General features: G+C 35.2%; 1 protein-coding gene across 14 annotated transcripts in view; it reads left to right on the forward strand.

The window, feature by feature from the left end:
• Med12l (mediator complex subunit 12L) overlaps positions 1–12,584 on the forward strand; it is a 314,799-nt gene that overhangs the window by 277,504 nt on the left and 24,711 nt on the right. For 10 of the 14 annotated variants that reach the window (XM_087186351.1, XM_021253159.2, XM_087186356.1 and 7 more), the window contains 3 exons: positions 698–912; positions 5,801–5,851; positions 11,975–12,064. In XM_087186351.1, the coding sequence (XP_087042477.1) occupies positions 698–912; positions 5,801–5,851; positions 11,975–12,064 (356 nt within the window). The remainder of the gene's footprint in view (positions 1–697; positions 913–5,800; positions 5,852–11,974; positions 12,065–12,584) is intronic. The other 4 variants (XM_087186357.1, XM_087186358.1, XM_021253160.2 and 1 more) reach the window with 2 other exon arrangements.

A 12,584-nucleotide genomic window follows, 5' to 3' on the forward strand; every position in this document is an offset into this window, starting at 1 on the left:
TTTTTGGTACCGGTGGTGCTCAAACTTGGGACCTTGTGCTTGTGAGGCAGGTGGTGGCACCACTGAGCTAAATCCTCAGCTCCCCTTTAGTTTTTTAAACAACAGTATAATCAACGTTTGTAGTTTATTTGACTTTAAGTATCAAAAAAGGAAATTTTTTGCCTTTAGATTTGTGGTATTTGAAGTTTCCAAGTATTTCAAGGTATTTTCATGCCCTTCAGCTACAAAATAGACATTTTTATTTTGCCATGGTAAAGGAGCTAAAATAATATGAGCTTTAGATTTATTTAAAAGACAAAAAGGTGTCTATGGCTGGCATAGGACATTGGGCAAAATACATCACTGAGGCAATGTGTAATATGCAAGTAATATGCCCCCGAGTGCCTAATATAATTTTAAACCCACAAAATTTCAAATTATCTCAATTTCTTGTTTCTGGCGTTTCATCAACATGTGTAACCTCTGTGAAGCCATATTAAAATATTACAGTTAACTTGTATATTGCCCTCCTCATCTTTTGAAAATGATGTAACTCTCAAAAGATCTTAAACATTTGCAGAGGTAGGGCAGTATATTAGTTTCCCTTTTGCTCATAATGTGAGACTTAGAAAGCGAAATCCCTGCATTTTGATAAAATAAGGAAAACTTGTTATTTTTAACATACTCAGAAGGCCCTTCCTTTTTGTTGCTTTTGTAGGAGGTTCCAGATTGGACCCCGCTGGCACCTTTGTTCCAACCAATACCAAACAAGCTCTGTCCAACATGCTGCAGCGGCGCTCAGGCGCCATGATGCAGCCGCCCTCCCTTCATGCCATCACCTCACAGCAGCAGCTGATCCAGATGAAGCTTCTGCAGCAGCAGCAGCAGCAGCAGAGGTTCCTCAGGCAAGCCCAGACTCGACCTTTCCAACAGGTTTGTCCAAAGGCAGCAGTGCAGCCTTCTGCATTTCATTACCTCCTTGAGCTAGGGATGGGTTTGTAGGTGGCATATTTTTCCTGCATGGATATTCCCATACACGTGTGTGTGTGTGTGTGTGTGTCTTTTGTACAGATTTATAAATACTTGCTCTCTTTTCTATTTTATTGTCACTAATCAAGGAAAATACCTTGGTGTATTGAAGCTATCTTTCAAAATAAGAAGTGCTAATGACTTTCTAGTCATTTGAAACAAGCGAACTTTTTATCCTTGAGGTTATCTTCTCTGAGCATATGTTCCCTATTATAATTGTGTTCATATTTTGTATTACTTTTAGCTCTACTTTGATATATTGTTTTTAATTTATTACTTCAAAGTTGTATCTCAGAAGTGCTGACATTCCCTAGGTTTTCTCCTACAGAATCGTACCTTGCGAGGCAGGCGGCGGAACCACTGAGCTAAATCCCCGGCCCTAGAATCCTACCTTGACTGTTTTTAGTGCCTGACCTATCTGTAGCAGAATATGGACACGTTTAATTCTTCATTCATATTATTTCTGTTTTTATGCCCTACAACTCAGTTTTCTTTTTAGACAGTGATTATGTTTAACAAAACATCAGTGAAGGTTGCCCCAAACTTGGTATAGACTCATGGAAATTATGGATCTGTACAAGTACATTTAAGTAAAAAGAATGAGATGAATGGATTGTGATTTTTTTTCTAGTTTCTGTGTTTATTCATATTTTCCATCTTTTATAAAACGGGCATGCAGTATTTTGATAGTAATTACTAACACTAATAGAGCACTTACTATATGCCAGAATGCTTCTAAACATTTTAAATACATTAGTTAACTCAGATCTCACAAGAACTCTAAGATGAATTAGGTACCTTTGTGATCCTCAAATGGAGTAGCTGGTTGGTATTTGTGTTCTGCTTAAGAAAAGCCATAAGATTTATAGGGTCAGTCTGCCTACCCTCAAAAGATTCACTTCCTAATAGCCATGGCAAACAATTTCACTTAAAACAAAAAATTTTTAAAGAAATTTGATAGAATAATCTAAATGTAATCAAACATGTCTTGCAATCCTCCTGCCTCAGCCTCCCACAATGCTGAAATTATAGGCATGTGCTGGCTTGTCCAGCTTCTTCTCGATTCCTTTGTACAAACTCTGTCATAATACTGGAATTTTCATTTAAACTTTTAAAGTCATAAACACTGAGAAATAGTACATTGTCAGCTTCATAGCTTCATAACAATAGTTCTTGTACAATATTTAGTTCCCCTTCTCCCTTAACATGTATCTTTAATCATTGAAACTTGCTTTTAAGACTCAAGCACTTTCTCAAGCAGCATGCCTGTTACTCTGTCATAATACTTTAAATATTGGATAACTGAGGAAGATGTTATTTTAAGGAAGAGAAATGCTTGCATCACATATTCTTGGGAGCAGCAATCTATAAGAGTAAGCAAGATTTACATGTACCATCTGCTATGTTGCCTGCACTTAGGAGTTTCTATGGAAATGTTAGTGGCTTTCCTCTCTCCTAATGGATAATGTGTGAGCTGTTACTGTATCTAGAGGTGAAAATGGTGTCATGGCAGGAAAAAAATCTCATACTAATCCTTTCAAGTCTAAAGTAAAGGCAGAAATATATGGACTATAAATAATATTGCTAAATTGTTATAGTATATGATGTTAGGCACAATTGGTTGCTTTTCTAAGTACTGTCCATTTTATGATAAGAAACAATACAGAAAGGTTGATTATAATTTTGGAAGTAATATTTTCTCAGGTTAAATACTGACAAATGAGGTGAATTTTTTTCACTGTACAAAGGCTAATAACTCCTCCCAGTTTTGGGCATCTTATAGAGAAAAATAGATGCTCTTTTTCTCCTGTCATTAGTAATTTCATTATTCCAGAAACCCATTTCCTGTAATGTAGAAGCATATTGGATAATTTCTATTATTCTTAATCTTCATAATTGATTGGGGAATTTCAGCAGCTCTTTGTTACAGATTATTTCTCCAGACCTTGGGTGTGACTGCTTCCAAGGGCAGTTTTTCAGTAACCTACATTTCTTTTGCGGTCAAGCATTAGGCTTTTTAATATCTTCTACACTGTGTCATCCTTTCATCTACTAAGCACAGAATACAAATCAAAATACAAATACAAATTTGATGTTCATCAAATGAGCAGCTCTTTTCAGAAGCCTAGAGATTCCTGGTAGTTTGAGTTTTCAGCAGGTGATTTTTATCCACACACTCAGCTGTTGCTCTGGCTACTCACCCCTGCAGTGACCTCACCCCTGCAGTGACCTCTTCAGTGGTTGTCTTCAAAACCTACATGCATAAGAGGAGACAAATTCCTGAATTTATGTTGCAGTCCTTTTACTCTTTCTACCTCATATGTAAAGGTTGACATACTCAGAAACCAGCTAGCTTTTGCCGATACATAATGAAAACTAGCATAACATTGTAAAATAACCCTTTAGTTTCACTGCCGAGAGCATCTGTGAGCTTGAGTGAGTCATGGAGTTTTCTGGTATGGACCATCTTCTGTTTTCCCAGGATGGTCTAATACAGTGTCTCAGTGTCTAGTCAAATTGTAATTGAGTGTATTTTTTTTACAGCTTTAGTATCTGAGGACATGCCCAAAGAATGACCTACCTCCATTCCTTACTCATTGTCTGTTCTTCAGAAGAGATTCAGTAGACTTGTTGCATTATCTCTCTGTGCTCAGAGCCTCATCTGTGAACCCTGGAAACTAATCTAATACTTTGACAGAATGGTTGTGAAATTAATGATTAATACATGTAACAGCCCTTAGAAGAGTGGCTGGCTCATAGTAAGTGCTCAAAAATGTTAGCTGCTATACTTACTGTTGCTGTTCTTTTAGTATTATATTCATAGTTTTCTTATTTAAAAGTAATCTTTTAAGAATACGTTAAGCATTAAAAGAGAATAAATGCATATCAAATGCTTTTTGCATAATTTTATTGTCTCTAATAATATTGACTTAACAATCATTTACTCAGTGGCAGTAGTAGAACAGGTTAATTAAAAGGAGTATTGTTTAGTTCTTCTAGGATTCCTTTTAGTTTTTTAGAGTATGTTTTTATATTTAAATTCTGTGAATCACACTTTAGAGGGACTCATTCCAATTTCAGTGTGGAAAGTATGCTATTTTATTTTCTGTATATTCTATGAGAACTATCACAGAACATATAGTATTGGTTATAATGATAAAAAACATTGCTTGCATTATTTTTTCCCATTTCTTTTCTATACTCAGTGCTTTTCTTCTGAGAGCAGGAACTTTCTTCCCTACCTCTACAATATCAATCATTTAAGGAAAGGGCTTTCAGAAAGAATCTCAAGTTTTGATACAGGAAAGGAGCTTTATTTTACACCTTGATTGGTGGTGGCATTTTGTCTTGATTTCTCTCTCTCCGTACATGAAAATATTTTGCTATTGTTTGTAGTAATTAGTGCCAAACCATTTAAGAATCTAAGAGAAGATAGACAAAAAATAAGTGTGTAGCTTAAATATATTGAGACAGCTTTGGAAGAAAGCAGTTGGGTACAAGCTACTGGTAACTTGGATTTTCATGAAAGTAAAGGGAAGATTTCTGACAGAGGGCAGAAATGCCCACTTATAGCTAGTAGGAACTTGTAAGCAGATTAGGTTGTCAACTATGGAGCAGGTCTCATCGTTTTTATGTCCAAATGAAGGAATTAGGTAATTAAAGGAAGGAAGGACTATTGAGCCAGAACCTCCCTGAACTGGTAGCTTGTTGGCAAAAGAGTATCTGTGACTTCATGAAAATAGGCCTTTTGAGTTGATGAGGCACATTTAAGTTGAGCAAACAGCCTTGGTTCAGTGACTGATACCCTAAGGATATGTTACCATTTTGGATTATGTTACTTTTCTTTCTTTTCCTCTTTCCCTCCCACTCACTCTTTAATGATGTATTTCAAGAATACAGATAGAGTATAATAAAATAAACATGAATGTACAAAGTTGATGAATTATGTACCTATAACAAAAATGGTGAAAATAGTTATTATTTGCTCAGAAAATTCTTCCTATATTTTCCAATCCTTAGCATAGTAAAACACTTTTTCTGAAAATGCTTGGCTTTATGTCTAACTCCAAACTCAGTGAGCTCAGGGAGATTTTTGATATTTCAGTCACTGTATCCCTTGGAATCCAGTTATAAAAATGGTTAAACAAGTGAATCATTTACCTGTGAAGTAGCACCCCGCCTCAGGTATTCATTGTGTTTTCCAAATCATGTTTCCTGTGCATGTGTAAACAGTGATAGCACTATAAATTTATTTATATTTGTTGTCTGTTGTGGTCAATTAAATGTGTGGTTAGCCTGATGCTCTGTGTTCACTTGCATTTACTGGCCATGGAACTATCTAATTGTGTCTTCCAACAACTTATGACCTGTTGATTTGTTCACTTACTATCCTGTCTGTTTAATGGGACCTACATTAATTAATGTGCTCCAGAGGATTTTAGCTGTGAAGGAATCTGGTCCCCAAGTGTTCTTACTTAGTTTTAGTGAGGGTCTGTGTCTGATACTTCCCTACTTCTTTTTTTTTATATCACCATCTTACTTTCAAGTTGTGCTGTTCCATTACAGTATAGGAATAGAGTTATATAAATATAACCATATTATTTATTAATGCCCTAACCCCTAACCTGTAGGTCATTTGACATAGAGATTAATCTATAGGGCCTGGGTCTTGACTCCCTAAAACATTGTTTTAAAGTGAAATATTTCATATGTATTTTGGCTTCCCACATCATTAGGCTAAAAAAATCTTATCTGTGTTGTCTGCCGTTTTCTTGCTGTCCCCTTTCTATAGGACTTCTGTAGCTCTGCTGTCTCCCTTCTGGAAGACTTTGACAACATAATGGTAACACCCCTGCTGGCATTCCTTTTTCTTTTTTTTCCTCCCTTTTTTTTAAAGTAAATCTTTATAGCATTATCATTTGAACATCAGAATGAGAAGTGATTTTTTTTTCTTCTTATAACTGGTAATAGTTACAATATTCATTTCACCGTTACTTGGTTTATGTTTGAGACTATAATGCAGAATTATGAATGCATTGACCATGTTCAACTTAATGGAATTTTTTTTCTGAAAGTTTTCCTCTGTGATCACTTTATGATTTTCATTATATTCATGTATGGTATAAATACCAATAAATGTCATGAGAGCATAGACCAGTTTGTGCACCTTCATTTCAGTCCCAGTTTTGAACCCATCTATTCCTGAGCTCTTGCTTCTCTCTGTGGTAATTTACATCATCAGTAGAAGAACGCATGGCATGCTGATTTATAGGCCAATGCAAGATAATGAAAACTGTGATTGTTATGAAATACACCCTCCTCATCACATCCCACTCACTGGCTATTCCCAAATTCTTAACAAATGCATCATCTCTTTTTCCTTTCCAGTATGGAGAAGTTTTTTTTTTTCCTTTTGAGCATAGGTCTTGTGCATGCATGTTATGAGACTTCACCTATATTGCTTTGCCTGGGCTAGCTAAGAATGCATGTTTTGCATTAAATTACTTATAGGTTTCTGTATCAGGTAGCCAACTCACAACATAAACCCAAGGAGCATTAGAATAAAAAAGAGCACACATCTCAGATGTGAATGTAAGTCAACTTGTTTCACTGACATTTTAAGGGGTAACGTTATTTATACTTTCATGAACATATCCTTCACTGTATATTCAAACTTTAAAAATACATTGCTTATTAAATACTTGTTATATAGGCAGTTTTTCCAAAAGTTATCTCAGTAGATCAAAGTTCGGAAACTTAACGGAAAATACTCAATTTTTCTTGACATTTTATGGCATATTACAGAGCAAGTGAGATTTTTTATTTAAAAACTTGAATTAGATGACAATTTAAAAATATTTTGGAGATAACATTTTTTTGTAGGGCATTCAGGTAATAATGTCATTCAGAGGAAAACAACTTGCACCAGTCATTTACTTTTGTCTAAAAAAGTATGCCTGCAGACAAAATATTTTATTAAATATTTAAAGTCAAAAGAAGGTTCTGTGATTTTTAAAAATTCATTCAAATTAGTAGAAATGTCTTTGCTATCCTTTTTACATTTCTTATTTTTTAATATTCTCTCACATTAAGAATTAAATGAATATGTTTAGCCAGCCAGTTGTTACATTCATCATCCCATTTTAGGAATTTAATGAATATATACTGTAGGAATTTAATGAATAAATACTTATATTAGGAATTTAATGAATATATACTTCAATATTTATAGTTGTTACATTCATAATTTATGGACATGTTATTAAAGTATAAAGATTCATTGTTTTGGGAGATTTGTTTATTTTAGAATAAATCAGGATGTTCTAGCATTTAGCATTAAATGATTTCCGACCAACTTTTATTTGAAGTGAAACATTAAAAAATATTAAATATAAGTGATCAACAAACCTCTTACAGTTACAGAATTTTTTCTGTGTCTGTTGTCTGCAACCAAAACTAGCTAGTATGACATGATGACCATAGCTTCTCATTTACACTGTGTGTTGTTGAGCCTTGGGCACCACTACTCAGTAAACTTCAGACTAGGAGTTATAAACAAAACCCTTTCTACTAGGTGACTCATAAAATATTACCTACTGATTTTCATTGTGTGAATATTTCACTTATAAATTTTCCAAAATCAGAATTTTCAGAAACAGTTACAAAATGTGGCTGTGGTTTTCCAGATACAAACTTATCTCTTTACAACCTTTAAAACCATTGCAAGTTACTAATTAAGAATTTGAAGAAATAACTACTAGTAAATTGAATGTACATATAGGAAACTTCCTGATTGTGAAATGTTGCTGCTTATAATGCATACTGACTGCTAATTAAAAGTATAACCAGTCCTTTTTTTTAGAAATAGATATGTGCTCAGTTAATTGAGGGATTAGTTTCTAATATAGACAAAACAGGATCCCCCAAAAATAAAAATGATGTTTGAGGATGATTTATCAAAAATTTTAAACTTACTGGAGGCATAGATTCAAATGTTGTAAAAGGCTTCTAAGTCAGCATCTCTTTGACCATACCTACTTCTCCTGTCTCATTTAAAATACTGCAACAAGAAAGAGAATTGTCCTGTGAAAGGTAGGAAGATGACTCAATGCTGAACAGCACAGTTTCATTAGGAGTTTTTAGAAAGTGAAAATTTTAGATTTATTTACATTTCGTATATAGAGGCAAACCTAAAGCAAAATGCATGAAAATGACGTGTGAGAATTAACTCAGGTAGCAAAGTAGAGAACAGCTTGTCTGACCATTAGAATTTCCCATTTGTCTGGAAATCATTTCCTTACTGTATATAAACTAGATATCTGAGCCACAAGAGCTCCAGCAGGGGCGCAGATGTCTTACATTCTCCCCTAGTAATATGCTAATATGCTTGAAGTCATATGGGACTTGGCTAGACACAAATATTCCATCAAAAACCAGCTCTAGCGAGGACTGTTGGCACACACCTATGATCCCAGTACTGGGGGAGTAGGGGAAGATGCCTTACTCGTACTGTCCTTTTTCCATTTATAAAGATATAAACTTAATGTTGTTTTTCATTATTTCAAGCAGAATAAAGAAAGAGAAATTGAGTAACTTTCCAGACATTAGTGCAGGCAGAAAGAAATCATTAGCATGATAGATGCTAACATTAAATGAGTTTTCAAAACAAAAGGTAGTGGTGGAAACTACAAAGCAATTGGAAATCCCTTGGTAAAGTCATTTATGCTGAAATATACTTTTTTTTTGGTACCGGGGATCGAACTCAGGACCTTATGCTTGTGAGGCGGGTGGCGGAACCACTGAGCTAAATCTCTGGCCCTATGCTGAAATATAAATCCTAGTTTACCTCTGGATCTTTAAATTACTGAGCATTTACTCTGTGCAGACACTGGTGCTAGAAACTGATAAAAAAATAAATAACTGGAACTATAACTCATGCCTATAATCTCATCTATTCAGGAAGCTGCGGCAGGAGGATCAGAAACTCAAAGCCAACCTGGACAACTATGCAAAGCCCTTCCTCAAAATTAAGAAAATTAGTGAACCTTAATATGTTTTCAGAAAATAACAGATAACCAAAGTGACTATGTGCCCTATTTGCTGGGCACAGTCTCACGTTTTTCTGTTGTCCTGGTCTATCCAGTTTGGATGATACATTATATAGTATATTCATGGTTTAACACAACCAAAACTGTGCCCTACTAAAAATACTCCAATACTAAAAAATCTCCAATTCTCAGTGTTTAGTTTTTTCTACTCATTCCTACATTGTGGTCCTTGAATATTTAAAACTCTTTCAAGTTTTTAAATAACTTATTTTTTCCCCAACAAGTTGAATTATTTTTAAAAATTGATATAATGTGTTCCTGGCATTATTCTGGAGAAGCAAAAGTAGGAATCTGTTTGAGGCTTGTAGGAAAGATAAGGGTATTTTCCTTTCAGGACAAGCCACGATGACAAGACTTTTCATAGAGAACTTGGAGAGTGCTAACCACCTTGGAATGTTTGTGATTTTCTCAGGGTGAATATTGCATATCTCAGTTACTTCCTATGGTATTTAATATATTAGGAAAAACTGACAGTTGGGAGGGAACATAGTATGTCCACATAGTATCTAAAGGTGAATTTTAGCATGTCAAAATTGTATCTCAATTTTTTTCCTTTCTCCTTGTTTCTTTTAAAATTATAGTCCCTTTCCTTGAATGTTAGTTTTTGTGGTATTTTATGTAGAAAAATAAGTTTTAGTTTATATTTCTTAAATTTCTGTGATCTTAAAGCATTGTCAATAAGTGTTCCCAGTAGCTCAAATATATCTTATTCCTAGTATTCTACTCCCCTACACACACACACCATGTAAGTTTTAGTATATTCCACAAGGTTCTTCAGTAAGCAAAGGGGGAGTAGAGTTAGAAGAGATCTGTTTTATGTATTTATATGCATTTGTCACATACAGATCACAACCTGTTTCCCTCAAAGCTCAAACAGGGCATGTGAATTACAGATTACCTGTTGATCCCAATATTCTAACTCACATATGAGTAGTTCAGCTTTCTTCTGTTGTGTAAAAATGATTATATACATGTATTTTTTTAATATACATGTATTTGTTCCCACAGGTAAGCACAAAAATATGTCTCAGGGACCTTATAGGAAGTTAATGTCAAGAAGAATTGATTTAAAAAGTGACATTTAAAGATCTGGTTGATTTAATGTTTCCGGTGATCAGTTTTGGATGATTAAGAACCTTTTGGATACCTTGAGCAGAATAGATTTAGGGTCCCTGTGACCACACAAGGAATTTGGGCTATTTTTCTTAGACCCAATCATCTGGAAATAGTATTTAACAGATTAATGAGTATATCTTCATGTAACCCTATTCTGGAAATTTAGATTGTTGTTGAAGCTGTCATGAACAGATACCAGAGTAGGTACACATAGAAATTTGTGTTTTACTGATCTATAGATAGATAATCACCTTAGGAGAGGTTGCAGTTTTATCAATGATCCCCAGTGACCCATGTGGTTTATAAATTAGGTTGCAGTATACTTAACAAGTCTTAATAGAGGCTCTCCCTTAGGTTTCTTATCGGGGTGATTTTAAGAGGCTGTAAGTCTTTTTTTTTTTTTTTTTTTTGGTACTGGGGATCGAACTTGGGTCCTTGCGCTTGCACAGCAGGCAGCGAAACCACTGAACCACTGAGCTAAATCCCCAGCCCGAGACTGTAAGTCTTTAAAGAATAAGCATCCAGTGAGTACTTAAAATATTTTTGTCTTTAATATTACATATGGAGGCATCTCTTCTCAACAGAAGAAGCTCTGGGCTGTGGAGTCAGACTCCCTGGAGTTGAGATCATGGCTCTACAGACTGGCTGAGTGAGCTTGCCACACTCCTTAGGCTCTTTGAGCCTGGCTTTCCTGTCTGAAGAACATGGGGAAGGTTCTTTTCCCTGGAGAACTCTTTTGAGAAAATGGGTATTAGAAAGAAAAGCCCACATACAGGCATACATTGCATTGTTAATGATGTTGGTGTACGTCCTCTTAAGCTAAATGTTTCTCCCTTTCTCCTTGCTCAGAATACGTACATTACTTCCCAAACACATTAAAATGTTTTATCTAACTATAATTTAACACATTTTAAAATAACATTTAAAATAAGTTCTGCAAAAACCCACAGATAGTAGGAAGCTAGGTGTTTCCTATAATTATTGCTGCAGGCTTCCTTAAAATAACTTCTGCCATCAAAACATAAAACTGTGTATCACTGTTCTTATCAATATATTTATTTTCCTATGTCTAAAACATGTATTAAGCTTGATGAAAGATATTAATTGGTGTTATTTTACATGTACTTAGTTAGAATTTTATTTGCTATTGACTTATAGTCTTTTTATTGACTGTAGTCTAATTCAGTGATGGCAAACCTTTTAGAGCTTTCAGTGACAACAACCAACCATCTACAGCACATTGCCATAGGTTCACCACCGCTTCTCTGATATTATTAGAGTCATACTAGGTACCAAATTTTTCCTTTGAATACATGCCTAAATAGGCAATTTTTAGGTCGCTGTGAAGAAACCTCATTAAGAAGTCATGAAATTTTTATATGCCATTTGCATATACCAGTTTTTTCCCTGTAGAGGCACTGGGTGGTACAGCCCTGTGGTTCCAGATTTCACACTGAGAGACTCAGAGAGCCTCTCTGCTGTACGGCCTCTTGGTAACTTAGGATTCTGTTTATGTCTGTGTTATCTTTGGGAGCATCTGCAGTCTTCCAAGAAGAAAAATTCAGTACTCTATACATACATAGGAAATTGATGAGAACTAGTCTAGTGCAGTTTGAAAGTCTGTGAGTTCTGTATTCCTGTAGTGAGACTTGATGTCTTGGTTTATTTGGATTAATGACCAGAAGCTCAACTCAGACATGTAACTGCAATGATCAAGAGTTTACCTCGGCTTTGTTTTCCAGGGCCAGCCAGGGGACCAGGCTGCTCTCTTTGCTGCACAAGCTAGACCCTCCCCTCAACTCCCCCAGTATCCAGGGCTGCAGCAAGCACAGGTACCAACATTTGCTTCCTAGTTGCTGCAGGAGTTTTTTAATGCTCTTTGTTTGAAGTAGAAAAACCAATAAATCAGATAGCAACTCCCTATCAGATCTAGACCTTAGTTACTTCTCCTTATAGATCATAATTGTCATTTCAAAGAATCTTGAATTAAAAATGTAAATAATTTTTAACGATATAATAATAATGGCAGATGTTATTCTGAGGTTTGGTTTTCTTGTCTGCAAACTAAGGTAAAGGATGTGAAGGTTTAAGACAACCCGTGGAATTAGCATAGCACCATGTACACAGTAAATTCTCAGCAAATTATATACTTGCCTTAATATAATGTGAATCTTCAACAACTCATAATTTTGTTATTTCTGCATCCATATACTCTTAACCCTTTCTTCTCATAGTCAGGACCTCTGTGTTGTTAGCAAGACTCCTATGGGGCTGTCAGTTCATTTTGGGTCCACAGCTGAAATTAAATCATGTTTGGTCTCCCAGGCACAGAGGCCTTCAGTCTGGAACAAT

The sequence above is a fragment of the Heterocephalus glaber genome, unplaced genomic scaffold, assembly GCF_053883595.1.
Source record: "Heterocephalus glaber isolate CG9 unplaced genomic scaffold, H.glaber_assembly_v1.0 deba00001504, whole genome shotgun sequence".
NCBI classification, from domain to species: Eukaryota; Metazoa; Chordata; class Mammalia; order Rodentia; family Bathyergidae; genus Heterocephalus; species Heterocephalus glaber.